Here is a 27,021-nt window from a genome sequence, read left to right on the forward strand (position 1 = left end):
CTCACCGACAGCCAGGTGCAGTGGACCTACAGGTGGCTGTCAGAGCAGATGTTCAGCGAGCTGTCTGCACAACAGAAGCAGCAGCTCTCTCATTTCTACCGCTGGGACCTCGCTGCTTTCCCATTTTCAAGCAGTTTCCTGTCAGACCATCCCAGCACTGCAGAGACCTGGCAGAAATAGCCTGCATGGAGGGAGGAACTGTTTCAGGGAGCATTAAACCAAAAGCAGGTGCTTCAAGATACTGACAGGCCTTTGCTTCACAGCTGCTTGCAATGAGTTTTTCCATGCCACAGTCCAAAAGCCTGTCAGAGAGCTGAGACACACCACTGCCAGGGACAGGGGATCAACGTGGTTGAATTGTGTTTAAATGCAGCAAGAGCAGGCACTTGGAAAACTGCATGAACTGAACTGTGATGGGATAAACCCAGCAGTTTGGAGTAGGGGGGGTTGGACCTGCTGCAAACCACTGTAGCATCACACACGCTGTGCCTATGCTGATATTTCCTTCTCTGGGCTCCAAGAGGTTTGGCAATGGCTTCTTCCTGACAAATCTTCCCACTCAGATACAAGAAGTGCTCCCAGTGGAACATGTCACCTGGAGGCTGAGATGTAACACAGGGTGGCATACCCTGCTGGGGAACCACTGGCAATGTTCCCAATCTTTTCAGGCTCAGGGAAGGTCAAGCCCAGCCCATCATTTGGTCTATTCTGTTCTGAGTGAACTGTTCCTGTTTTACAGCCTCATCTCCTGTGTATGTGGGCTCAAGTGGGCCTTGGAATTGGGACCCAATGCTTGCTCCATTCACAGGTTTTGAGTTTGGCTCCCCTCCTTCCAGGGCTGACTCCAATGGGCTGAGGCCAGTGTTCAGCTTGGTACACTAGCCCTGAGAGAAGGAAGTGCCAGTGTTGAGTAGGTACCAGCCACAGCACCAGACAGACTGCCTCCCACCTTGTGTCAGCAGCTGGTGGGCCCTGTGGAGGTGGCTAGAAGCATCAGAATGCATCACTGTGCTGCAGTGGAAAACAGGATGTGGCTACTAGAGGCTGCTGCTGGCAGAGAAGCACGAGGCCTGACTCTGCTTTCTTTTGGACACGGTGCCAGCGTGGCCAGACAGAGGCCCAGTCTCTCCAGCTGGCTCACAGCTCCATCCAGCTGGGCAGCCCGGAGCAATGACCCACCCTCTCCCTGCTTTGGTCACCGAGCTGATCTGACTCACAGGCCCTGGGAAAGGTCCATCTTTGTCGAGCAAACACCAAGGATGAGTTGTCTAGATTTCAAATCCTTCCAGACTCTGACCATAGCATACTTGTTTCCAGAGTATTTAGCAGCTTTATTTTGCGATGTTGTGACATTCACAGAGAATTCCACGTACATTCATGGTACCGTTTTGACAGTGCTCATTAAAGAATGTTAGTGAAAACTGTTGATTAGAACTGACCTAAAACAATTACCAAAATCTTGGCCTCCCTGTCTCACAGAAGGCCATGCAATTAATAGCATTAAAACATCAGATCAGCTGGGCTCCTTTCACACTCCCACACACTCTCCAGCTGCAGTAATTACTATTTAAGTGCCATTATTGTGCGCAGTACTTTACAGTCTAGCAAGATGGCATAGTTCCTCTTCTGAGACAGACTTCTGGAAGAAGAAAAGCAGCAAATTTCCAATTATATGCTATTAGAGTCTTGCATCCATGCTTTATTTCACTGGAAAGTACTAGAAAAGGAACATTTTTCTCTTCATGAGTAGCTTTCCCTCCAGTGACAGTGAGCTGAGATTCCACACAGTGAGATGTAGTGTGAGGAGATGGGACACAGCACCTGGAAGGGGACAGGGCTGTGCACTCAGAGCAGGAGAGCTGCTCCCCACAGCTTTGTAGTGCAGAGCACACACCTCAGGTCAGGGATCTTCTCTTCCTGCCAGCCCTCCCCAGTGGGTCCCAGCACTTTCCTAAGGTGCCAGGCACTTAGTTCCATGACAACAATGTATGAAATGTTCAGACACTGAGCAGTGACATGAAAACCTCAGCTTCATGTTCCTTAGAGTTCCACAGCACAGGCGGGTAGCACAATGATCTTTCTGTAAATTCCTGTTAGCCTCCAAGCTTCCCTTTTTCCTACACCCTCACAATCAGTTGCTGTCATTACTTTGCAACCCAGATTTTATACCATTGCTGTCCCCAGGTGTTTGATTTCATTTGCATTCAATTCCAGTGCACCCCAAAAGGCAAGTGTTTCCTCTCTCCATCAGCTGGGTGAGGGTATCAGGAGGGCCAGGGCTGCTGCCTGGGACAGAGTGGCTCACTGATGCTGCAGCAAAACTGGCTCCACAGCTCTGCTCTGAACAGCCTGCTCTGACCACTGCATGTACACAGAACTTGGCTAATGCACTTCCAATTAACTCACAAAGCAAATAGCAAAACAGAGACTTGACACATCTAATTTAAAAGCATTTCACCTAACCAGGCAGTCACTGTGACTCTGTCAGACACTCACAAACCTATCCTGAAATGATGAAAACTCCAAAAAGCAGGGAGAGAAAGAGCACTTATTCATCCTGCTAGTGACATCCCAACATCTCCCAGGACCATCACGAGCAGCAGGCCTATTGTGCACACTGGCAGCTTTCCCCTGGGATGGCACTGGGAGCTCCTTGATATCCCACTCTGCCTGTGTCTCCATGCTCTGCTTTAACACACAATATCTTTGTATTTCTTCTCATCCCGGTCTGAAGGAGCATGTTAAGCAATCCCATATTGAGCATGTTGAGGTGGAATTCACAGAAACAGCTGATACCAATCTACCTTACAGACTTAGTATTTTGCATCCCTCCCTGGACACCCAAGAATGTGGACACACAGGCTCCAATAGCTGTTCTTGCACATGAATTATCACGTTTGCTTCTCTAAGAGGTTTTTTACATATTACCAACTTTCAGGAGAAAACTAAAATGTGTTTTTGCCCAGTGCCTCAGAGCTTAAGAAACTTCAATTATCATATTTCAATTAATAAAACAATTACATAGCAAGCCCAACAGGCACAAAATACTTCCTGCAACTAACATGTACAAATTCCCTTCTTCTAGATGGTGGATCCATAATATTTCGAGTTGAGAAATAAATCTACTCCTTTCCAAGCAATATACCCTGGAGTGCTTAAAAAAAATATTTCACACTGAGCATACATTGTCCAGTCCTAAGATGAAGGCAAAATTTAAGGTTTGTATGTGAGCAGAATTTTATATAAGGAGTTACATCCTCTTGCACCATACTTTTTTGTGGCTCTGGGAGTGCAAAAAGAGAAAAAGGACATTTTTCATAAAGCAGTAGGCCAGAAAAACAGTTGGAGCTTGCAAATGATAAGCAGGCACAGTATGTGGCTGAGACCATCTAGAGATAACATGGTGCTCCAGTGTTGAATCTGACAGTGACAAAACCTGTCAAGGAGGGATGTCCAGCACTAAATCCAACATGAAAAATATATTCAATCCAGATGACACCAGGTCATCACATAGCCAGCACATTTTTCAGACAAGCACTCCCTGTAGCAAAACGTATCCATTCTCTTACATTCAGCAAAACGAAGAAATCTGAAAAGAAGGCAAGGCCATGACAGCAAGGGATTTACCCTAGAGGGCACCCAGAGGCAGCTAATCCCCAGCTGTGCCCAGCTTCCTTGTGCCCCTTGCTTAGGCTGGTGTAAATTACCTTGGGAACATCGATGAGCAAGTTCCTCTGTTACCCCAAGGTCTCTGATGTCCTTTCCTATTTGAAGGATGGGGAGAGAAGTGGAGATGTGGGATGGGAAAAATCTGTGTCAAACAAAGCAGCATCTTGCTGGAAGTACTCTTGGTATATTTAGTTTTTATCTTTAATCAGAGAAGACAAGGTAGCACTTGAACTAAAATCTCAATTAAAGCCCAGGTGCAGTCATTGAACAAGCAACAGTCATTGAACTGAGGGTAAATCAGTTGTTGGTCACATTTTAGCCTTTTCCTCTGAAACACTTTTGTTACACAGGTAAGACCATCCTCATTAGCCAACAGCAAAAGTCCTGCTCATCTTCCTCTAGGATATGGCTGGCTTTGTGTGCAAAGGGGACACAGCAGGGTCCAGCCCTCAGCACCTCTTAGACCTTCCCCCATCTCAGCTAGAGGACTATGTCTGGGATCAACACATTTCAGTCCTTCTTGGCATGGCATCACAAGGTGATACATCTTTTCCCCATAGCAAGAAAAGGAAGAAACATCCACTCTGCTATTTCACATTGGCTGGTAAGAAGCATCCTTGCAGCAATTTTATATGAAATCTGTAAGATTTTTCATTTACACCTAGATAACATCACCTTCAACTTAGTCTTCATTTGAATTTACATGACACCTATAATCTGGCAGCAATTTCCTCTCATAGAGAAAATAATGATTGGACAATTAAATGTGAAAGCTCCATGAATCAGTGGGTGAGCCACATGAACACAGGTTGGTTTCTCTTCTCCATTACAGTCCTACTGCCTTGTGGTTCCTCTGATGTAAGCTCAGTTTCAGCAGAGTTTGCTCCTCAAACGTTCCTCCTACACACGCACACACCATGGCTTAAAGGTCCCTGGCTCAGCAGAAGGGCACTACAAAGAGAACAAATATTTGAATTAGCAACAAATGAGGGTCCTGTCCAGCATTCAGCATGTCCCACACATTTCAGGTGGGGACTTTGTGAAGATAGGAGCTGCTATCCCAGTTTTTTCAAACACAGATGTCATTCTCATGGCACTTCTGTTAGGGGCCTGATAGTTGAGCCCTGTGACAGCACCATGACAGAGTAACCCAAGAGAAACCAGTGACAGGGATAACTCCTGCACTCCTTCAGAACAAGTCCACAGCTCTAAGGAGACTCCTGTGGCCGTAACATTCAGAAGAAGGGAGTATTTGAAGGAACACTTTTCTCCCCCTCCTTTGCTGAGGGACACCACTAAATCACACCGTGGCCCTCACCATATGTGATGATTCTCTGAGAGATGATAGTCAGGAGCATCAGGACAAGCAGCCAGTGTTCCACACACTTGGAGAATGGAATGGACTGAACTTCAGGGATACTGTACAGCCCTTCCTGAAGTGGGAGCCCTAGCAGTGCTGGCCTGGGGATTTGGCTGTCAGCTGATGGCATGGCAAATGAAGGATAACACCCATGAAACAAAACCCATCTGCTGGAGCAGGGACACAGCCCCCCTGTCCTGCCCTAATCCCAGCCCTGGGCCCCTGTGACTTGCAGGCACACTGCCCATGGGCAGGCTGACCAGGGAGCAGGCTGGAGAGCAGGGCTATTACCATTTTGGTGAAGATGTCCACACAGGCATTGCGGATCCTCTCTGGGGTGGCAGGGCTGTCCAGCCTGAATGACTCTGTCAGGCCAGACTCCTTCCTCGCTGAGTAGATGGCATCTTTAATGGCATAAAACACTGAGGCAGACAGGAACAGAGGTGGCTCTCCCACAGCCTAGACAGGGCACAAGCAAGAGTGAGCCTTTGCCTTCCAGATGGGAACCTCAGTCTACCAGATGTGCTCAGTGAGGCAACAAGATGCTAAAACAGCCTCCAGTGTGCCAGGTGTGATCAGTGAGGAAAGACTGAGCCAAATCAACCCTCAGTCCATTTAAAGAAGAAACAGGAAGAAAACACAAGCTTTGTCACAAAGCAACAGCACTTCAGTTCTGTCTAATGGACAATCAGGGCAGCAATGTGCAGGTTACTTCAGTTCTTCCTAACTACAAAGGATAGTACACACATTTCTGATAAGAAACAGAAAAACATTCTGACCTCAGAGTAACCACAGTATGATGAGATGAACTGTTTAGACACACAGGATCATGACTTTATCCCACTCAGCTTCACAGTGTTATGGGGCAGTAAGAGGCCCACAGACCTCACAGGCATACCTTGGAAGAGTAAACTGCCTTGCTGTTGGGGCAGTCACGGAGAAGGGACACATTGAATTCTGTTGGGATGTCTCCAAATGCTGGGATTTTGTACATGCCAGGCCCTCGAGTGTACAAGTTCCCTTCAGGAGAGTAACGCAGCTCCTCCATGGTGAAGAGCCCAATGCCCTGGACAAAGGCTCCTTCTATCTACAAACACATCCAAACAAGGTTACAGGCTCTGTTGTTGTTCTTCTTCCCTGCACAAGGACAAACAGTGATGACATCCACCAGGGTTTTCAACCCTTCCCACCCGACTCAAATCCTGCTTTTTATCTCTAAACCCTTGTGCCTTCTGCTGGATACAATCTTTGCACAATTCCTGTGTTCCCACATAAATGTGGCTGCATTTCCCTGGCAGGTGAAGCAATTTACAAATACACGCAAACAGATTTTCTGTAAACACAGGACAGGAATTTTCTGATGAAACAACAAAAAAAAAATCAATAATAAAATATTGATTTCTTCCCAGGCAGGTGAACATTGAATGAGTTGAACTTGCTGATATATCAAAGGACAAGTAGACTAAAAGGACTGAAGATGAAACATCTAAAGACAAACTATTTTATGCTTTCTATTTAAGTATAAATGCTTTTCTAAGTGCTGTGTGTTATCAGGTCAGCAGCACAGACACCTCCAAAAACACTCCCATATCCATTTCAGTACTAAAAACCTTTGCATATTTTTTCTACTGTAAATTTTAGGAGAAAAAAGATTACAAGAAGAGGATGTGCTTGAACAACCCTGCACAAAGCAGCTCTGCTCTCTGTGCCCACTGAGGTATCTGACAGCCAGAGCAGTCACCAGCATCCATTGACCCATCTCTTTGTACTTGTATTCCTGCACTCATGCCACATCCTTTCTCTCCTGTGCCCCCAGATCCTCTGCAGCAGTCCATGGAAAGACACAGGAATTGAAGACCCCTTTGACAGGCTCCTGTTAGGCCATCTCTCAACTCCCAAACCTAAATGACAGGCCTCAAAGACAGAAAATCCCTCTCTCCTCTTGGACACTTCAGAAAAAATCTCTTTCAGAAAAAATGTCACTTTCAAGGAAATTTCATTTTAGCTGTAGCAGAGCTTTGCAATTCATGCTCTCCTGTCATCCCAAATCCTGCAGCAGTTTCATTGGAGTTACACCATATCAACATCTAGAGCTAGCCAGCGAGCTAAGATGGCTAGATAAGTGCACATCTAACAATTCATCTCTTGGTCTGTCAAACAACCCTGGTTTTATTACCTTTATCTGCTAAGAGATAGTGTGGTTATTACTGCACAAAATTTTGAAGTAATCTTGTGCCTGCCCAAGGACTTTGCAAGATAAGTGACTGGTCCAATTTCCTGTTGAGAATTCAACACAGCAGCAGCTGGAGGACAGAATCTGCCACCCTAACTCTTCAGTCAGGAGAATGTTCACTAAAATAAATAAACTTAATATTGACAGATAGGAATATAAATATCAGGTGTGGGATTTAGCCTGAAAAACATCTATGGGGTGGTAACTGAACAATATCCTGTAGTCTTATTATCCAAGGCAAAAATCCCCAAACCCTAACAGAATATTTCCCTATGTAATTCTGTGCCAAGTTAAAAAGGGTGTGTTTGCAAAGGCACAGCCTGAAGAGGGATAATAAATAGAAAAGCCTGAGAGCAGTGTGATTGCCTTAATGTGATGGAAATAGCAATACTTTTCACTTACCTGTCCTATATCTATGGCTGGGTTCAGACTGGTACCAACATCCATAACAATGTCTGTGCGAATGTTCTAGAAAACAGGAATAAAGGGTAAATCGGCACAGATCTCTGCAACCGGTCCACCATGGTCTCATGTGAGGAAGAGTATCCAAACACTATCCCACATAATCATATCTCAGCTGAACTTCTCATACTGACTTTTAATCTGAGTTCACTCCAAAAGTAATTCAGAGGAATTCACTGCAGTTTTCCCCAGAGGTCCAGTGGACCCAGTTAATATTAATTGCAAGATGCTGGTATCAGTGGCCTGTAGCTTAGCATAACCAACTAGGTCAGATCCTGATTTAATTTTTTTTTCTTTCTTTCCAGAAGTCTTCAGTGTTAATTTTAATGATTAACTCAATTCCAGGATGTTTCTGTACTTTTATGCCAGCACAATGCTGCTATCTCTTACTCAAGCAAATCCAATAACTTTTGCAATCACTCATTAAGCCCCAAATCCCCACAGGGTAGATAATTATTGTTTTATTACACTTTACGGATTGTTGCACTGTGGAACAGAGGAGTTAAGAAATTTGCTGAAGGTCACACCAGACCAATGACAGAGCCAGCAATGGGCTGACACCCAGTATTTGTTCTGTTTCACTGTTTCACTGCTGACCCCTCACCTTGTGGTCGCCTGTCAGGCAATCTATCTCAACCTCAGAGCAGGCAACTCCATAGCTGAAGTAGGAGAATGGTTTCCCTTCATTCTTTTCAAAATTGTAGCCAACTTCAGGAATTCTTGATACAAAGACAAATGAAACCACATTTAATTTCATGAAAAAAAACCCAAATACAACTACATTGCTACTTATCAAAATCCTTATTCCCTTTTGTTTCATTCCTTCTGTCAAGCCCATACAGAAAGTAAAAGCGTAAACAACTATAAAGAGAAATCTGCTTAATCTACTCTGTATTCCAAAACCTGATTGAAACTATCAAACTGTTTAAGCCATCTTTATTTGCCCATAAATCTCAGGGTTTGTGATGACTATTATCTACCAATCCAGTGGAAAATCCTTTGCTTTTAGAGTGCAGTTGAATGTTTCTTTAAGGCCATTAAACTTCAGAAAATAGTTAAGCTGAAGCAGAAACTCTATTAAGCTTAGAATTGATTTTAAGCACAGTTAATGGCAAATTTGACTACTTATACTTTATCTGAAAACTGGTTTATTAAAATGCTGACAAGTCACTTGGTTAAGAGGGAAAATACATTTCAGGGATACAAAAGAAACTAAAACATAGTGTATTTTAGCCCTAAATAGGTTTTTCTCAACAATAGACTTATTTATTAATGTCAACCCCTCTGCCTTAAAGATGATGGATCTCTGCTTTCCTCCAGCAGTAAAGCTGACTAAGAGAAGTGCCTCATTTCAGAGCTACACAGGGTCCAGCAAGAGTCTGAAGTGGGAGAACACTGCTGGAAACACTGGTATCTGCTCCTGCCACAAGAGACAGGATTTTCCTCAAGGACAACCCTTGTCCCCTCTTATCCTGCATGGCAGTTCTAGCGCAAAAATAGGCCACAGGGCTGACACAGAGCAGAGCCCCAGGCAAAGCTCTGATTTCATTTATGCCTCTTCAGACCAAGGTCAGCTGGAATGAAGTCAGATCTCCTCCAGATTTACTTGCCCTCAGAGCTGTGCTCCATCAGGAATCAATTCTCCCCAGCCAAGAGGCTGTTAACCTTATCACTTGTAGGTAGGAAAGGGAATGCAGCTTTAATTTAGAGCAGTTACAGGGGACTAGGGGCTGTAAATCTTCCCAGAATTTCCCTGGATGCAATCCATACACCTGAGTCAGTGCCTCTGCAGTGTGAATTTTCACTCACCTATAAAACCCCGTGGCTGACAGGCTGACACAGCTCTCATAGGCGGTTTTAATCTGGCAACGTGAACAAGAGTTTGAAAACAGTGAAATATTTTCACTTCAGGTCATTCAAAATAACTGCACAAAAACTTTTCCAGGAGGCCTCAAGCAGCAAATGTCCAGTGACAGACAGCTGTCACACTACCCAACTCCAGCACTGCCAAATCATGATTGCAGCTGCTTCCCCGAACAGCCCCATCAGCAGCTACCAAGGGCAGAACTCCAATCATTGGCAGAGGATGAGAGCTGCTTGTGTTTGCTTGTCTCTCAGCTACAGGTTAGACTTTTAGCCTCAGGGACAAAGGTTAAATTGACAGGTCATCTCGACTTTAGTGAGGGAAATTCTACCTTGACTTCCAAATCCCAAAGTCAAAACTCCTCGGATGAAGAGCAGAGCCTTACAGCCCATCCATCTCTTCTCATTGAGGGGACAGAGATATTGCAGACAAGGAGCACTATAGGGGTTGAATGGCAGCTCAACAAGAGCTGTCTATGCTACAGAATCCCTTCATTAAAAATCAGGTTTCCTTCTGTCCAAGACTGTAGCCTGACTACAAAGATAAACATAACCACTCGAGACTTTTGTCTGATGAAGTTCGTCGTAGGCAGGCCCCAAAATTTGGAGAAATCTCAGGATTAAAGTAATAACTGATGTCTTGGGGATGACCTCTTGTAAGTTTTAATTACTTGGAAGTCTGTGCCAGGTTTGTGTTTCACTGTCTTTGCTCAAATCTATGCTAGCAAGGTGCAGAAGGCCTGGAGGACACACATGCACATGTAGTTTGCCCATTAAAACAATCTGTGACAATGTCCACTTGTCTCATGACAGATACAAACAGCTTACCCAGTCTTCCCAGGATCCTTTGGGATTAGACTGTTTGATTGGCTCGAGTCTTTTTAGGATAGTCTGACAGGCATTCTAGAAACAAAGAGAGTGAGAAGAAATACTTTAAGATTTGAATAGCCAGCTTTTGGTATTAAGAGCCCTCTAAGAGTTTCAAAGAACCTTGTATTTAAATCAATATTGCCTTTAGGACTTTGGCAAACCATAAAAAGGAACAAAGTTCACTAATGGATGTCTTGCTACATAGGAAGAAATATTGCCTGAAAAGGATTTTAAAGGAGATTGGATGTGCTGATAGCAGAAAGGAATCCCAAATTCAGCACAGAACTTTCTGGACCATGACAAAATATAAGAAGTCTGCTCATTTATACATTAACTTTGTCTGTACCCTATCTGTACAGGACAACTCAGCATAGCTTACAAGATGATCCTTTAACAGTGAAAGAACAAAAAATTTCTTCCCAAAATTCAACCTACACAGATAAGCCGTGCAGAGAATAAAAACAGCCTGATTATTTTACTTTGCAGGATTCACTCCCCCTTGTCTTTTAAACTGAGAATGACCAGTACTAAATTCTTCTTTTAAAATGGAAAAATCACATACCCAACAACATATACATTGGCAACTCCACTATGGCAGACAGCCACGACCATGCCATTGCTACAGCAGAACATTTGCTCTGAGCTGATCAACACTTAGAGCTTGTGGAGAACAGCTCTCAAACCATTTGCTATTAACACATGCAGCAAAATACACTTGTTCTAGATAAGGCTGTATTAATTACTTTGAAGCTGGCTGTTTAAATGGATGCTTTGTTCTGCTCATTCTGAGCAATCCCAAACACTATTTTTAGAACTACCAAAGGACTGAGGAGAGTTTCGAATAACTTGAAAAAATACAGTAATTCACAACCTAATGCCACTGCTATACCAGGTCACCTTATGAGACATCCTTACACTGGAACTGCCTTTTGATGTTTGTTTTCCTTAAGCAACAAGAGATAAATACAGGGCAGCTTTTCGTGCCCTGGAGCCCTCCCTCGTAACCCAGTGCTTTAGATAACTCAGCTCCCGTACATAGACGGCCATGCCATTGATGTCCGCGCTGACGGAAGCGGCTGTCGGGGAGGTGTTTGGGACGGTGTTTGTGCTGGTCTCACTGATGTAAATTTTGGAGGTGGGGACTCCCAGGGCCCTGCTAGCAACCTGTGAAGCAAAGGTAAACAATTGGTAAGCAGCACTTCTTATCCATGAGCATTGTCAGTCATTGCTGGCACTACCAAGATCCATACTGCAACCTGTACCCTCTCCCACCATAAATTTCATTTTTCCTGCAGACTGAGTTGTTCCAGTGACTGAGAACTGGCCAGGACATTGTTATATTTGAATCTCACAGACTGCATGTGTGTGAGCACACACACATTTGCCACAATGACAGACATTCACTTCAGTATTATGAGACTAAATTCTTCTCTCAACAGTTAAAAAAATCAGAAGATCAAAAGCCCCATAAGATTTTCCTGTCCTTTTCCTGGCAAAGGAATTTTGGTCCCTTAAGCCTTTTAAACTACAAAAGCACTAGCATATGCAGATAAATATGTTTTCAATACAACTAATTTTTATATGAAATGCATAGAAACTGTACCTTTATGAGGGAACTGAAATTGCCAGAGTAGTTAAACTGTAAGCATGACCTGCATTATTTACATAATGAGATTTAAGATGATGAAGAATCTAATTCTAATACTCAGTTGTGATTATACTCTGGAAATCTAGCACTGCTGCTCAAACAATGAAGAGGAATCAGTCCTGATTTGTTACTCTCTGCATGCACATGGAGGATTTGTCAAGGTGCCTGAGGCAATGCTGTAGGGAGAGTGTAATTGTCCTGAAAAGACATCTTATTCAGTTAAGCCCAAACTCATTATTACCTGAATCATTTTGGTGTGAAGTCCTTGACCCATCTCAGTCCCACCATGTGTAAGTAACACAGAGCCATCTGTGTACACATGGAGCAGGGCTCCAGCCTACAACAGGGAACATTAATCATCATAAATTAACTAGTTGAGTACTCGGCAGGGTACAGAGAGAATTCATTCAGAACTAGACTAAGGTTGTTCTTTGGTGCAACTAAAGCCACTTGTTTACACTTGAGGCGAGTTTGGTTTAATCTCACCAACACACTAGATGCTCCAGTGACATAACAAACCCCAGTCAATATTTTCAGCTCAGAAAGCAGGGGAAGTAATCCAATCCTGCCTCTGTGAAACACAGATGCACCCTTCACCTCAACTTTCCAACACCATTGACAGTCCATCAAATCAGCTCAAACACAGGAGCAATATTTCTGCTATTGAGAAAGGCAGAAAAATCAACCTAACACAATACCATGGAAATGCAGCTATATTGTGGTGTCTTTTGGAGAGTATAAATTGGAAACTGGTGTGGTGCTCATTTTGGCTTGAAAAATGTGTGCTCTTTCTTAACTAATTCACTACTTCTTCAAGAAGCTCCAGTTTGGTACAAGTGGAGGAAGGCCTGGGGGAGGCAGCATAAATCCAGTTCTCTAGTGAAAGGGCAAATGACATTTACAGACCTGGTTCAGAAATGGGACAGTGAAACTAATGCCAAATTTGGTAGGAATGATGCTCATCCCTCTCTTTTTCCAGCGGTTCTGCCTGCAAGGAAAGAACATTATTCATATACCCATGAGCCTTTTATCATAAATCAATACTGTGCTTTCCTCTGACTGTGCATCAAATGGAAATTAAACACCTGACTGTGATAAAGACTGAGATCATCACTAATTTGTATTAAAGGCTTTCTTTGTGTGTTCCAACAAGAGGAAATTGCAACTGAAGATGCTTTCTGCAAGCATTATAGAAACAGTTGTACATACTGTTAACTGTTCAGTTGTATATACAAGCCAACTAAAAAAGTCAATGAGGCAGAGGAAAGCATAAACAGATTGCCTTGATAGTCATGTGAAAATCCTAGCTGGACTTAACAGACCCCCTCTTCTTTGCTACAGTTCTCTTACAAAATCACATCATGCTGGGTCTGATTCTGGCCCTATTTATGCTACCAGCTCACTGGTAGACTTTTCCTCCGACAGTGAGCATAAAGGGATTTCAAAAGGAGAAATATTTAGAAGACAGTCTGTAAATATGAGGTATGACTTCCCATCATTCGAGTTGCTAAGAGAACTTCAGACGTTAGTTGCACCCAGTGACAAGACAGCTCCAGGGCACCTACTTGTTAAATTCTTCAATCAGTTTCTTCCTGGCGTGATAGCCAGAGCTGGACAAACATTCATCCCAGCATCTTCGTAGAGTAAATCCCTCCAGCTTTTGGTTAAAATGAGTTGTGTCTCCTTCGTGGTACAGATTGAGCTGCCTCACCTTCCCAAAGAGACACAGAAAGGACAGGCCAAGTTTAATGCTTCAGACAAGGAGGGATGAGATCTAAAGTGTGTTGGTTGCTGGTTTTACTCCTTGGCTCTTTCTACAAAGAGCCAAGGAACAAAGCCATTAACAAATATATATCTGTTTATGGGAAAACATAAACTAAGACATTAAGGCTGGAAATTTTCAGAGATTGGGACTTAAAGCACATTGTCAGTAAGATTAAGGTACCTGGTGCCTTTGGACTTTCTTCTCTTCAATATCTATCCTTAAAGCAGATGTTACAAAATTGAGGCTACCAAGGAATTTAATTAAACAGAAGATAATCCGTGCTAGAACGTATTTGTCACACAAGTTTAAGATCCTGCTGGGAGCTCAGCAAAACTGAAGCAAAAGTTCTTATGCTTAAAAATCTCATGTGGCTGATGCAGTTCTCAGAGTTCAAAGGCAGCACCCCCCTGGAAGGTGTCAGTGTGTCTGTACCTCCTCAGGTGGCAGGCCACACTTCCGAGCCACGTCACTCATCCAGCACTCAGCAATCATCATTCCCTGGGGCCCTCCAAAGCCACGGAAGGCTGTGTTGGAAGGCAAGTTGGTCTTGCAAACGATGCCCACGCTGCTGACATTGGGGATGTTGTAGGAGTTATCCAAGTGTAACAGGGCTCTGTCCATTACCTGGTGAAGAAAAGGAATGGAGGTGGACACATTTTACATTAATTGGATGTCAGACTTCTCACCAGTGCCAAAAACAGACTGGAAGCTCTGAAGCTATTTTACATCAGCACTTTCTCTAGCACCCTGCAGTGCTGCAGTCAGCACAGCTGGATGAGCACTGAGGTGCAGCCAGAACAGCCTCCCAGGTGCAAGGGAATGTCAAGTGCTGTCCTCCGTATCAAATGCAGGGTGCCCCAAACATCTGGGAATGATTGGCATCTGAATCCATTGATTCAGAAGGGTGAACAATTGCTTTATTAAAATAGATGATATTACATTAATACTGTATTATAACTATACTAAAAAGATACTATACTATATTATACAAAAGATACTAAAGAATACTAAAGAAAAACCCATGACTGTCTGAGACAGCCAGGACACAGCTTTGAGCCAATGGGCCAAGGAAACAAAACAATCCTCAGCAGAATCCAATTGACAAATCACTTCAGGTAAACAATCTTCCTAACACATTCCACGTGTGCAAAAACAACAGGAGCAGCAAGTAGAGAAAATAATCTTTTTCTCTTCTCTCTGTGCTTCTCCAGGAAAAATCCTGAGAGAGAAAATTATGTCTCTCTCTGCTCAGAGAATGTGAATGCCATACTCCAGAACAACAGGACAATAAGCTCATTTCCCTGTTGACTCCTATGGCTTTTTGGCCCTGGGCTCATGCCAAGTCAAACTGTTAGTAAATGCCATTGTCTGTCGGGAAGAAACAGTTTTCTCTTCACTTCTCACATTTTGAGTAATCTGATACTGGAAAAGTGACTCAGCACTGGGTTATGGCAGGAAGGGCAAACATATGAAATAAACATTTTCAGTAACTACTGAACTGCAAGATTTGAGATCTTTGTCCACTTTCTGTCCACATTGGGAAATGGCCAGAACTTCTTTCTGGCTTGTGTTTCCAGACTTCCCTTCCAGCAGCAGCACAGAGAGGAATCTACACACAACCAAACCTTATCTCTACATGGAGCACTTTCCAGTCTCCTGATTCAGACACAGTCAAAAAGACAATTACATAGATGTGCTCTCAACCAGGCCCTCAGCTTATGCAAAGACACTTGCCTGTCATTCTGCTCAGCTCAGCACCAGCCACATAGCCAGCATCAAATGTGGTTCTGGTAGAGAGCTCCTGCAGTTCTTTCCTATTGAAAATGATCCATTTTGCAGAAAATTATCAAAGACTTGGTGGACTGGAGGAAGTGAGCTAGAATCAACCTGTGTGACACTAGGCTATTGAGCTGGTCACTCACATGACAGAAAAGGAGAGTTTTTTACTCATCAGTGCAAAACTTCTTGGAGACAAACTCAGAACTAGGGCCCATTTTTTGTCCTTACTGCTTGTGAGCACAATGTTGGCTTTAGCCAGTCCTTTACAAGCTTGCCCTGATCAACCTATTGACTGGGATGCTTCTTTCTCCAAGGAACTATCTTTCCCCAGAGCTGGGATCTATCAGCCATCTTGCATTGTGCAACAACTTTTCCATCACAGCCCTCTGTAATGCAAAGCAAACATTCTCGACCCCTTTGCTCAATTTGAGTTATTACAGCATCCATAAGAATTATGTGGCACATGACAAGACAGGTCAGTTGGCTCACAGAGCATTTGTAGAAGCTCCAAAAGCCCTTCAAAATCTGTTTTCAGTCATGTCAAAGAGCTGCACGTGCAAGCAATGCTGTAGGCAACAGCTCTCTGAAGGCAGAGCAGAAGGTTGCACAGAAACACACCTTCTGTTTAATTAGCCATCAGAAAATTTTACTTACACCATGAGAGAGGTCTATAGAGTTGCCCCCATTGCTGTAGTATGACACCTCCAGACTCTTGACTTTCCCATTCTTCATGAAGCCAACCTGTCAAGAGAGTGTCTCCTCAGTGATCAGTTTTCAACAAAGCGTTCTGGTTTGTGCTTGCCTCCAAAAACTGAATGGATCTCACACAGGCAGAGAGGGCTGACTGTCCCCAGTGCAGCACAGGGCAGGCACAGCCAGCAGCTGAGGGAGTCCCCCCAGTAAAGAGTTGATGCATGTGTCAGTCTTGCTCCAGAGAACTCTTCTAAATTAAGTGCTGGCTGCTTACCACAGCCACAATTTCTTCAACAGGTTTTGCTTTCAAAAGCAGCAGCAGTTGGAGGGGGATTGAAGCAGAAGGGAAGTTAACCAAGCACGTTGCTGTGTAAAGGATGCTTTACAGGAATGGGCAAACCTCTAAAAAAAATGTGATTGTCAGCAGGGTCAAAGTCTTGGTTGCAAGGAAGGCAGAGTTATTTATGCTGAGGTCACAAGAAAGGAACCATCCAAGTCAAAATAACTTCTGCAGCACTTCAACAGGAAAAATGCTACAGCCCATTTGCAGTGGGGGAGATCAGCAGGGAAACAACCACAGCAGTGTTTTTTCCCAATATCTTACTGCTCTCTGATGTCTCAGGGACAGCACTGAGAGCACATGGGCTCTTTCATGTGTGTGCATACCTTGTACCTGCCCAGGAAGGGGTGCCTCCCACCACTGATCAGCATGTCCTCATCTCGATCCAGCATGCAGCGCACCGCACGGCCAGTTCTGGGAAAGAACACAGGTTTTTAGGCAAAACCTGAAATGCTCAATGCAGGTCCTGCAGAACAAGGCTCTTCTCTTTGTCTTTCCAGGGTGGCAGTGGACAGTTAAGGGTAAACTGCTTGGTTTATATATCTTACGCTTAAGAAAATGGCAAGACTGAGTAAAAAAATAAACATCTCCAAAGTTGGGACTTGTTTGTGAAAACTCTTGCATTAAAAAATGGATAATTTCTTTTAGAGATAGATGCTAATGACTGAGCAATCACTGTTTTCCAGACTATTTCTCGAGGCACTCTTTTGGCTTTGAAAAAGACAATGCCACAGGAATTATATGATAATGCAAAGTACTAACTAGCCTTCAATTTGACCTTGTTTTTATTTGCTTATTTATTATCAAGGAGGAAAACAAGGGGGAGAGTAGGAGTGGTTCTTAATTTTCTAACAATTTTGCCTTCCAAGTGCCTGTCTTCAGGTTGTACCAGTACCTAGCAAATGTCATATATGTTGTTCTGTAGGCGCCAGGATGTCAAACAGTGGTTTGGCTGGCAGAGATAAAGAGAAGAAAAGGATGCAAATGTATTACTGATTAATTAGAGAAAGCAGATTGTTTGCTCAGAACAGAAAAAAAAATAAAGTCAATTTACAAACAGGGTGTCATTTTTCCTGTCCTCATTCAAAGGTATTGTAACAAACTGCTGATGTGTTGCAGGATCCCTCCAGCTCTGCCAGCAAGGGCAGCACTGGGAAGGACAGGGCAGAAATGTCACCTCAGAGGCCATGTCCACCCAAAACCTGCACACTTAAACACGAGCCCACAGCAAAACTCCAGAAACCAGGAGCACATTTCCAATCTACTCTTTACAAATGGTTGCAACCTAGGTTAATTCCCTGAGCTTTTAGGGTTTTGAAAAGCGCGGGTTCCAAGGCCTGCCACCATTCCTAGGGAAAAATCCCAAGAGGGAGTTTGCAGAAGAACAGACATATAATGATGCAAGACTGGTCTAGTAGAGTTTTGAACAAAGATATTCTTATACCTCTATTAAACAAAGAAACCATGGTTGGTGCTGGATTTTGGAATGGTTTGGGGTGAAGTGAGGGGAAAGGCAAATAATTTGAGATCCAAGAGTTTTCAGAGAGCACCAAAGGAGAAAAGAATAAGGAGGTTTTTCCCCCTTTCCTATTAAAAGCTGCCATTCCTACATAAACTTAGCCCCTCTGGGCAGGTTCAATCCCTCCTACCAGCTAGGAATCCATTAGACACCTCCTTTGGGAAACCCCAAGCTTGCTATACGTTGTACAGTAAGAAACATGCAGAGTATTGAAAAGTGCTCCAGCAGAAATGGTGCTCCAGAAAGAGGCAGCCTGGGACAGTCTGAAGGAAAAAAATCCCTCTTCCCCCACATCTAAACTTACTTGAAGGCTGCAACAGCCACTACAGATGTCAGAATAGTACTCCTAGTCTCTTTTCCTCCGAATCCTCCTCCCATTCTTTTCACTCGAACCACCACCCGATTTGAAGGCACTCCCAGGGCATTAGCAGCAAACTCCTAAAGAAAAACAAAACAGGAGGACATGTAGGGAGCTCAGCTGGTGTTAGGAACTAAATGCCAACACATTGCCTTCCTGAAACCATTTCAACAGTGCAAATATTGGATTTGATGGAATTGGAGCCAATAAGGCCAGCATTTGATCTCTGAGGGGAAAAGGCACAGTGCAGCAGCACACAGCGTCAGATTCAGGAAAAGACTGACACAAGATGAGCCAAGCCAGACACAGGTCTCATTTAGCACAGGCTTTGGCATCCATACCACCCTTACTACATTGAGAGACCTTTGGACACTCTTGGTGAGCCAGTAAACAGAACAAGGACACCCCATGGTGCCAGTAGCCAATCTCATGGAATGAGAGAGCTGGTGCACAGCCAGCGGTTTCACCACCTCTCTTTCTGATGTGTCATTCAAGCATTGTGTCTCCTGAGCAGCTGGTACCCTCCCCAGAAAGGGATAAGCATGTAATCCCTCCTAACAAAGATGTGTTGCCAACAGAAATGTCCCTGTCACGTGGTAGGAGATTCAGGATTCCAGCAGGATGGATAAAGGCTTTAGATCCCATACCCAACTCTAAGCCTATGTGTTTTTTAATTGAAGAATAAAGTAAAAGCAACTATAAAACAACCATTCATCTAGTCTGAAACTGAGAAACAAATGGCTTTTTGGCACCAGGTTAATGAGAAGTACCTGTGTCTTCATTGGGTTTTGGGTTGACACAAAGAGTTCCATCTCACCATCTTCTCCCTTTGGCACAGCCAAAGTACAGTGAGTTTCCAGGTAGAAATGCTCCTGACCACCAAGGTACATCTCTCCTAGAAAATTGAAATAAATGCCCCACAGAAAGGGCATCCCTGGTGTTATAAGAGGTCACCCATCACATGTTGTCTTCAATCCACTGCCTCCTGTACATGTGTTAAGTGACAACCCTTTGCTTTGCCCAGCACTGGATATCACCAGCTCTGACACTTCTGGTTTAATGTTTAAAAAAAACCAACAAAAACCAAACAACAAAACACAATAAAAATTCCATACAGGCTTTCTTTCCACTTTCTATAAATCTTAATTTTAAAACACAAGTGGCTGGCATTTCAAAAATAAAATTCTGCACACCATGCCATTGATCCAGCATCTCTGGAGATGCAGTATTTGGTGCCTTTCAAGACTGCCTCAATAACACCACTGAGACAAGAATAAAAATAAATCAAGTGTAGTCTAGCTGAGTAGATAAAATACAAGGTTACAGACTTTGAAACAGGAGAACAAAAATAGAAACCCAAAATGCCTCAGGATTATCTAACTGGGAATCAGTTAGGCTCTTTCCCAGGGCATCTTACCTGGCAGTGCTGAGGGTACAATTTCCAATCATGCTACACACAATTAAATGTCAGAAACAAGCTCCTTTCTCAGCCACGGCCCTGATCTGTTCATTGTGGCCCCTTTGCCTAAGATACAGCCATACACGAGATTAAAGGAAATTGGCTGTCTATAAGATTTGGATCAGATTATGTCTGGACAGGGAAAAATTTCAGAAAAGAAAAAGAAACAGTGTGTAGAATATTTGCTCAAGAAAAATGTGTGCTTTCATTGAAAAAAAGAGCGTTTTCTGGGGGCACAGCCAGCAGCATCCAGGTCTGTTTGAAACAATAAAGTTTGTGTATCAGTCTGAAACTTTATATGAAATTAATTTAGTCCTGCAAGCCTTACTCTAGTATCATATGAGAAAAAAAGGAGGCTGAGAGCTTGACTTCTTTTGTCACAAACTATACTATTTTAAAAGAATTATTAATGCTTATTCTCACCCTCCAAAATGTGATCAGATTCTTCAAATCCTTTCTTCACATCTCCCTTATTAATCCTCTTTATATCCTTAAAGAAAGATTTTTTCTCAATCGCTTCCTAGGAAACAGAAAGACACAATGACATTTTTGTCTAAGTGGAAATGAAATCAAACCTTCCTCTAACTGAAGAAGAAACATCCAAGATAAAAAGCACAAGGACTTATCAGACACTTTCTATGGTAGTAGCCAAGAGACTTGACTAAAAGCAATAGAAAATAACTTTTGGCAACAAAGCAATTTCACAATCAACACCACCATAACTGGACAATCTTAGGGTACTCCTTGTGACTTGTTTGACATTGTGGACCCAGAACCTCAAGGCCTGTAACCACCAGAGCTATAACTTACAACTTATATTAACTCTTGTCTGTAGCCCGTAGGGTGGGAGAAAAGGAAAAAATAATTTTAAAAAAAAGAGAAATAAAAAGAGAAAGAGAAAATGAAACCTCTAAGATAAGAAGTGCAGAAGTAGCTCACTTCTGAGTTAATATTCAGGGAAGTATATAAGGGAAGTTTAACAAAGGCATTTTCCTTTTGCCAAAATGGAAACTTTCCATAATGAAAACAATCCCCACCAAATATCAAGCAACCAATAGCAAAAAAACCACCAGCACGTTTTTTGGCTCCACTCTCATGTTCCCTGGGTGAATGAACAACTTGAAGCCTCAGAAAAGGCAAAGGTCTCACACATTGTTTGTTAATCCACAAATCACCCAAACAACTCAAAATCTGTCCTCAGAAGACAGTACCAATGTCTGCACGAGACAGTGCACAGACTCTATTTACATGAATACAATTTCATGTAAAATTGCTTGCAAAATACATGGTATGAAATACTGACTATTAAAACCATTTCATTAGAATCCTTTGTTTCTAATTTATGCATTAAAAATGGCTTTATGCATTTTTCTTTCTCATTTCTAGAAATGAATGCTGTGTAGGTATTATTATTTGCTTTTACTGTCTCATAAGGAGATCTTGTCAACAAATTTTCCAGTTAGAAAAGCATGAAATGATCATGCATTGTTGATATTCATTTCTTCAGCTTTGAGAAAAGCCACTTAAAGACTGTGGCCATACAGTTCACAGCAGGGAGTGAACTCCTGAAAATTAATTTCAGCAGCTTAGAAACTAGACAAGTGGTCTGCAGAAATCTCAGAGAAGCAGTGCAGTGACAGAGCTAGAAAAGACATTTTCACACCTTATTATTGCTTGTTGTAAATGAGAGAATGAAGAGGGAATGGATATCAATGAAGCCAGCAGGGTCAGACCAGAGAATATTAAAAGCAAGCTTCTGTGGGTAAGAATGTAACTCACAGTAACCTTGTTTATTTAAACAATTTTCTGTTGAGCACAATATTATCTCCCCGAGCTTGATTTATTTGTTTCAGCTTTAAATAGCACAGAAAAAGTTAATGTACTCTAAATCAGCAGGACACCAAAGATGTACCTTCTTTATATTTAAATACACAAATTATTCCTTCTATCAGTGTCCTGTTGCACCCACAAACACAAACAAAACGTGGGGCTCAGTAACAACGTGTGTGAGAACAGAACTGGACAGCAGGAAGTCCCAAGCCAGCTGCAGATACAGAACTGAGCCATCTTACCTGAATTGTGACAATAGGTTCAAGTTCTTCATACTTAATCTTCACAGCTTTAGCTGCTCTCCTGGAATGTTCCTGTGTGTCTGCCAGGACTGCACCGATGATATGACCCACACAGGTGACCTACAGGCGAGATTGGGACCCACCATCACTTGGGGTGTGTGTTTGCAGTGAAAAGAGACTCATGATAATTCTCTTTATCTATTCCTTTCATGCAGTTTGTTCAGACCAGTCTATTAAAAATCAGCACCCAGGGAAAATAATCACAAGCAAATTTGGAGTGAGTGAGCCTGTCTCAGGAGGCTGCAGCTTAGAGAAGAATTGTGGAGATAACAGAGGAGAGGGGCACAGGGCAAAGGGACTTGGGCCTTATTGAATTTGGCACTAAGATTTCTATTGACCCCAGTGCAGTTAGAATTATCTCTGTATAAGGTAGAGGACTTGACTGGACAGTATGAGAAATGTTACATCTTGAGCAGCATGATTGAAAAGGCTGTTTTTAGCTACATACCACATCCTTAGCAAAGACAGTCTCATCATTAGCGATGCCAGTGACATTACTGCCAGGAACATCCTTGGCAGAGACAAAACACACAAACCCAGGAACACTCTGAGCTTCAGATGCATCTATAGAGCTAAGGAAAGAAGGAGAGATAGTGTTATTTCTCATTTTTTCTTTGTGTAAGCAATTATGAGATTCCAATACAAATTCAGGCCTGATTTCCCCGAGTTTGGCTATGCCATATGAATAGCATGTAAGACTGTGACAGCATAACATATGAGACTAAAATAATTTGGGATCTATATGAAAATGTTAATCCTGACGGTGAGACTGATCAGCACCCTGCTTCTTGGGACTATGTCATACATCTTTTCCCCAAGACATATCTGAACTTGATCCAGTTGCCACATGTACTAAAGATTCTTTGATACCAAGTTGGTGTTAGTGATGCTGTGCCTCTAGTAGTTGCCATGACTCTTGCCATGAAGGCAAGAATATGGATAAACATGAAATTTTAGTGCTGAAAATTTGGTGTTAGCAATGCTGTGTCCCCACTTGTTACCATGATTCTTACCATGGCAAGAATCATGGATAAACATGAAATTTTAGTGCTGACATGCATCATCTGCCATGGGTGGGTCAGGGAGAAATTGTTGAGGATCAATCATAAGGAAGCTTCAGGGTTTTTAAGAGGATGCCAAAGAAGTGATGCTCAAAAAGACAAAAACCTTCATGAAAGGCTTTCTTTGGTAATCAGAAAAAGAAGTATCTAACCAAAATGCTTGTCTGCTTCAATCATATATAAATTTAAAACTTAGTGACAAAATAACTTTAAAAGAGTAATGGAATTTAATTTTCATATGGAGAACTTTGTAAAATATATTACAAAATACTTTCAGGATCCTTCTGCAATATTCTGTACATTGGTTTTATAGAGAAACAGTTAAGAAGTGCTGTGGCTTCGATTTTGCTCACTGAATGATTTATTGCCTTCTGTAAATTGCTGCAATTTTTTCAGCAACTTGTTTAGATTCCTAAAACTTTGATATAAACTGTGCTTGAAAGCAGTTGTTAATACATCCCAGTGAGCCACAGAGTTTTTAAAAAAGACCTTAAATGTATGAATGAACTTTCCCACATGAACCCTTAGACAGCAGGAACTCAAAATGCTATTTTTCTTTGGGAAGTTCTCTTTCCTGTGTATCTGCAGCAGTAGCTCACAAACAACCCCCTAACACTCCCTTAGTTAGAAATGCAGAGGCAGCTGGAGTCCGATTTACACTTGGTGCTCAAACTCTGACTAGGATGAAGCGGAAGTTTTCAGAGTCAATATTTTGACTGCCAAAACCATAGGCTGATACTTTTGTCCCCTGATTAAATATTCTCCTACTTCCTCTGCAGAATGCTACAGGCTCCCAGCCTGAAATACGTGTACACAACATAAATGCAAGAGAATGTGTACAGCAACTTGTAGAAAACACTGCATGTTGTGGTCACAAGCATGGATGGGATGCCTTCTCCATCTCCTCATCTGCCCTGGTGGCAGTAACACCACTTAAGTGTCTGCATTGCACATGGCAACACCTAAAAATTAACTGTGATGAGCAGAGCAGTTTCTTTCATAACCTGGGAGCCAATTACTACATCTGTGCATCCCTGCCCACCATGCTGCCCATGCCACAGTGGGAAAGCTCTGCACAGGAAGCCTAACTAGGCAGGAAGTGTTGCCTAAGGAATGAACAGCACATGGAAAGGCTGTTGAGGATGACACGAGCCAGTGGAACACAGAGTGCCCCACATCAAAGCAGATGAGGGCAGATGAGAGCCTGCAGAACCCACCACCACATAAACAAAATTAGGGTTTGTGGGGGTAGCCAGTCCTGCAATATGACAGCATTAAAATCCATATGAGAATGTGGATGGCATTACCTGCCAGGACTGGCCTTTAGGAGTTGGTTATTTACTATTGTTATGAATTAGGTACCAGTTATGGCCTGGATGGGCAAGATGTTTTCTGAGACAGCTGCACTTGCAAACACTGACCTGTCCACTTTGCTATAGCCAAGCACAAACAGGGCTACACCTCACAGCTGAAGCCAATTCACAAATGACTTTTGTGCAGAGGGCTTGATCAGAGCCAGTGCAGGCTAGCACCATGCAAGGCAAAACCCAGTGCCCACAGCTGACCCACCAGCAGGAGAGCTGGTAGAATTGCATCTCACAACCTAATTTTTCAAGCAGATAGAAGGAGAATCTTCCAGTTTAGTGACTAAAATGACATCCCAACCTCTATGGTGCTCTCCTACCTTGCTCCTTTTTAATCCTGCATGCCTGAGTATAAGAGATGGGAAATGCAAAAAGTTTGGCCTAGGCTGAGGGCTTTTGTGCTTCAGCAAAGCCCAAAGTTTGGTGCTGGTTCCCTCACATTCCCACTGACAGCTTGCAAGGCAGCTGTCACACACACACAGAGCTCGCCTCCACGTAACAATGCGCAAAGAACTGGAGTTCCCACCTAAGCAAAACCTTTCCCTCACCCACACCCTGACAGATTGATGTTTTCCAAGCCACCAGGAACAGGATGCTTCCAACACTTGGAAGGGAGCAGTAGCACTTACAGGATCTTCGCGTGGGCCTTGGTGCTGGTCACCAGCGTCAGGTACAGCTCGTTCTCGAGGTGAGGGATGTCATCGCAGTACACAGCCTCTCCACTGGCTTGTTTGGCTGCTGAAACATGCACCAGAGGCCTGCCCACCATGTCTTCCACTGCCTGCCCCTTGGGCACTTCCTGGAGTAAAACACATGGCTGACTACTGCTGGCTTGGGTGGAAGGGGATGGAAGCATTGATGGGAGAGCAAAGAGTGCTGTGGGACATTCTAGTGAATGGGAAATGGGATGGGGGCTCAGTCCTGTGTGAAAGGAAGGTAAACAAGGTGCCACAAGGTGTGGCTACACAGAGGGGAGCTGTAGGGAATGAAGTGAAAGTAGTTTGGGTTTTGAAATTGCTGTGGAAGGGAAGGGTTTGATTTCACATATTGCGTAAGACAGCTCAAGTTCTGAAACTGGATTCTGCTCTCAAAGCTGAAGAGAATGGGTCACTAACAGAGAAATAAGAAAGAAGATACATAAGTGTGAAGCTTGAGAGATGCCAAGAAAGGTAGGCTATAACTGGGGAAAACAGAATGGGAATTTCAGTTTGGATATAGAGCTGGGTACAGGAAGAAAAGCAATTTTTATAGAGCCCTCAGCAACAGAGAAAGCTTGGGCTCTCTTGAGCAATAATAGGAAAGAATAGTATCCAAAAATGAGGAAAGGATTGAGACCCAAATACAAGCTACATGCATGGCATTATCAAAGTTTATGTGATGACCATACTTAGGGAGACAAGAAGATAAGCAGCACAGTTTGAGCTACAGAAATGCCTCCATTTATGTCATGCTGACGCTGCTACTTGGGAAAGCTGCTACTTACTTGGAAGAGCTGGGCATTTGCAATGGGATCTTTGTGAAACAGCTCTGTAGCACTGATGTAGTTTGAAGGGACAGGCTCACACACAGTTTTCTGCCAGAGACATATTAAAGAAAATCACCTTCCCTTCCAACTCCTTTCTCACACTCCCTAGTAGCTCAGGATATTTTCCATTCTCCATCTCCCACCTAAGGTAATCCATAATCTACTGAGTTAAAGGTGAATGAGGCTCAGGCTCTGTGCCAAGAACAACCACAGAGCCACAAGACCACTTGTCATGCAGCAAATGGGAGAAGCCCAGGAATCATCCTGTGAACCACAGAGCTACACCCTTCCACCTCAAGGGGAGGGTGCCACCAGGAAGCAAGTGGGAAGATATACAAGTCACTGTTATGCAAGCAGTAGGGCAGCTCTGGCAGCTATTGCAGCATGGATTTTGTTACTAGGTGGAACTCTGCTCAAATCTGAACTCTCCCCATGCCGTCCCCACCAAGGCAGTACAAAGAGGTTCTCCTTCCCCAAATCTGCCTTCCCAAGGAGCACTCACAGTGCCACTCTTGCTCAGTTTCTGAAGGACTGTCAGGTAGAACTTGAAGAAGAAGCTGAGGGTGAGGGTGCGTCGGAAATCCACCATGCCCCCAGGAGCTGAAGGAGACAGATCCATCTCAGCCGACAGCAGGCGACAGGCGTCCTGCAGCAGCTTCTCATTCCAGTCTCTGCAAGGGAACAGAGGGGACACAGACACCTTGCTCAGATAAATTCACCAGGGCAGACTAACTCTTCTGAATATATTGAACTGGAAGGGGCCCATCAGGATCATTGAGTCCAGCTCCTGGCCTTAGACAGAACAGCCCAAGGGTCACACCGTGTGCCTGAGACTGTTGTCCAAATGCTTCTTCAACTCTGTCAGGCTTGGTGCTGTGACCACTGCCCTGGGGAGCCTGCTCCAGTGCCCAGCCACCCTCT

At 43.4% G+C, this 27,021-nt stretch overlaps 1 protein-coding gene across 1 annotated transcript in view; it reads right to left on the reverse strand.

Moving 5' to 3' along the window:
* Nucleotides 1–3,959: 3,959 nt before the first annotated feature.
* Nucleotides 3,960–27,021, reverse strand: part of XDH (xanthine dehydrogenase) — a 49,199-nt gene continuing 26,137 nt past the window's right edge. The window contains exons 16-37 of the mRNA XM_005427011.2: nt 26,603–26,771; nt 26,059–26,148; nt 25,205–25,374; nt 22,599–22,722; nt 22,091–22,210; nt 20,442–20,538; nt 19,330–19,454; nt 18,506–18,639; nt 17,009–17,096; nt 16,304–16,390; nt 14,303–14,494; nt 13,671–13,816; nt 13,012–13,093; nt 12,347–12,442; nt 11,493–11,621; nt 10,416–10,490; nt 9,534–9,586; nt 8,329–8,443; nt 7,665–7,730; nt 5,928–6,116; nt 5,321–5,488; nt 3,960–4,620 (exon numbers count right to left, since the gene is read on the reverse strand). Coding sequence (XP_005427068.1) covers nt 4,570–4,620; nt 5,321–5,488; nt 5,928–6,116; nt 7,665–7,730; nt 8,329–8,443; nt 9,534–9,586; nt 10,416–10,490; nt 11,493–11,621; nt 12,347–12,442; nt 13,012–13,093; nt 13,671–13,816; nt 14,303–14,494; nt 16,304–16,390; nt 17,009–17,096; nt 18,506–18,639; nt 19,330–19,454; nt 20,442–20,538; nt 22,091–22,210; nt 22,599–22,722; nt 25,205–25,374; nt 26,059–26,148; nt 26,603–26,771 — 2,566 coding nt within the window. The 3' untranslated portion in view covers nt 3,960–4,569. The remainder of the gene's footprint in view (nt 4,621–5,320; nt 5,489–5,927; nt 6,117–7,664; nt 7,731–8,328; nt 8,444–9,533; nt 9,587–10,415; nt 10,491–11,492; nt 11,622–12,346; nt 12,443–13,011; nt 13,094–13,670; nt 13,817–14,302; nt 14,495–16,303; nt 16,391–17,008; nt 17,097–18,505; nt 18,640–19,329; nt 19,455–20,441; nt 20,539–22,090; nt 22,211–22,598; nt 22,723–25,204; nt 25,375–26,058; nt 26,149–26,602; nt 26,772–27,021) is intronic.

The sequence above is a fragment of the Geospiza fortis genome, unplaced genomic scaffold, assembly GCF_000277835.1.
Source record: "Geospiza fortis unplaced genomic scaffold, GeoFor_1.0 scaffold88, whole genome shotgun sequence".
NCBI classification, from domain to species: domain Eukaryota; kingdom Metazoa; phylum Chordata; class Aves; order Passeriformes; family Thraupidae; genus Geospiza; species Geospiza fortis.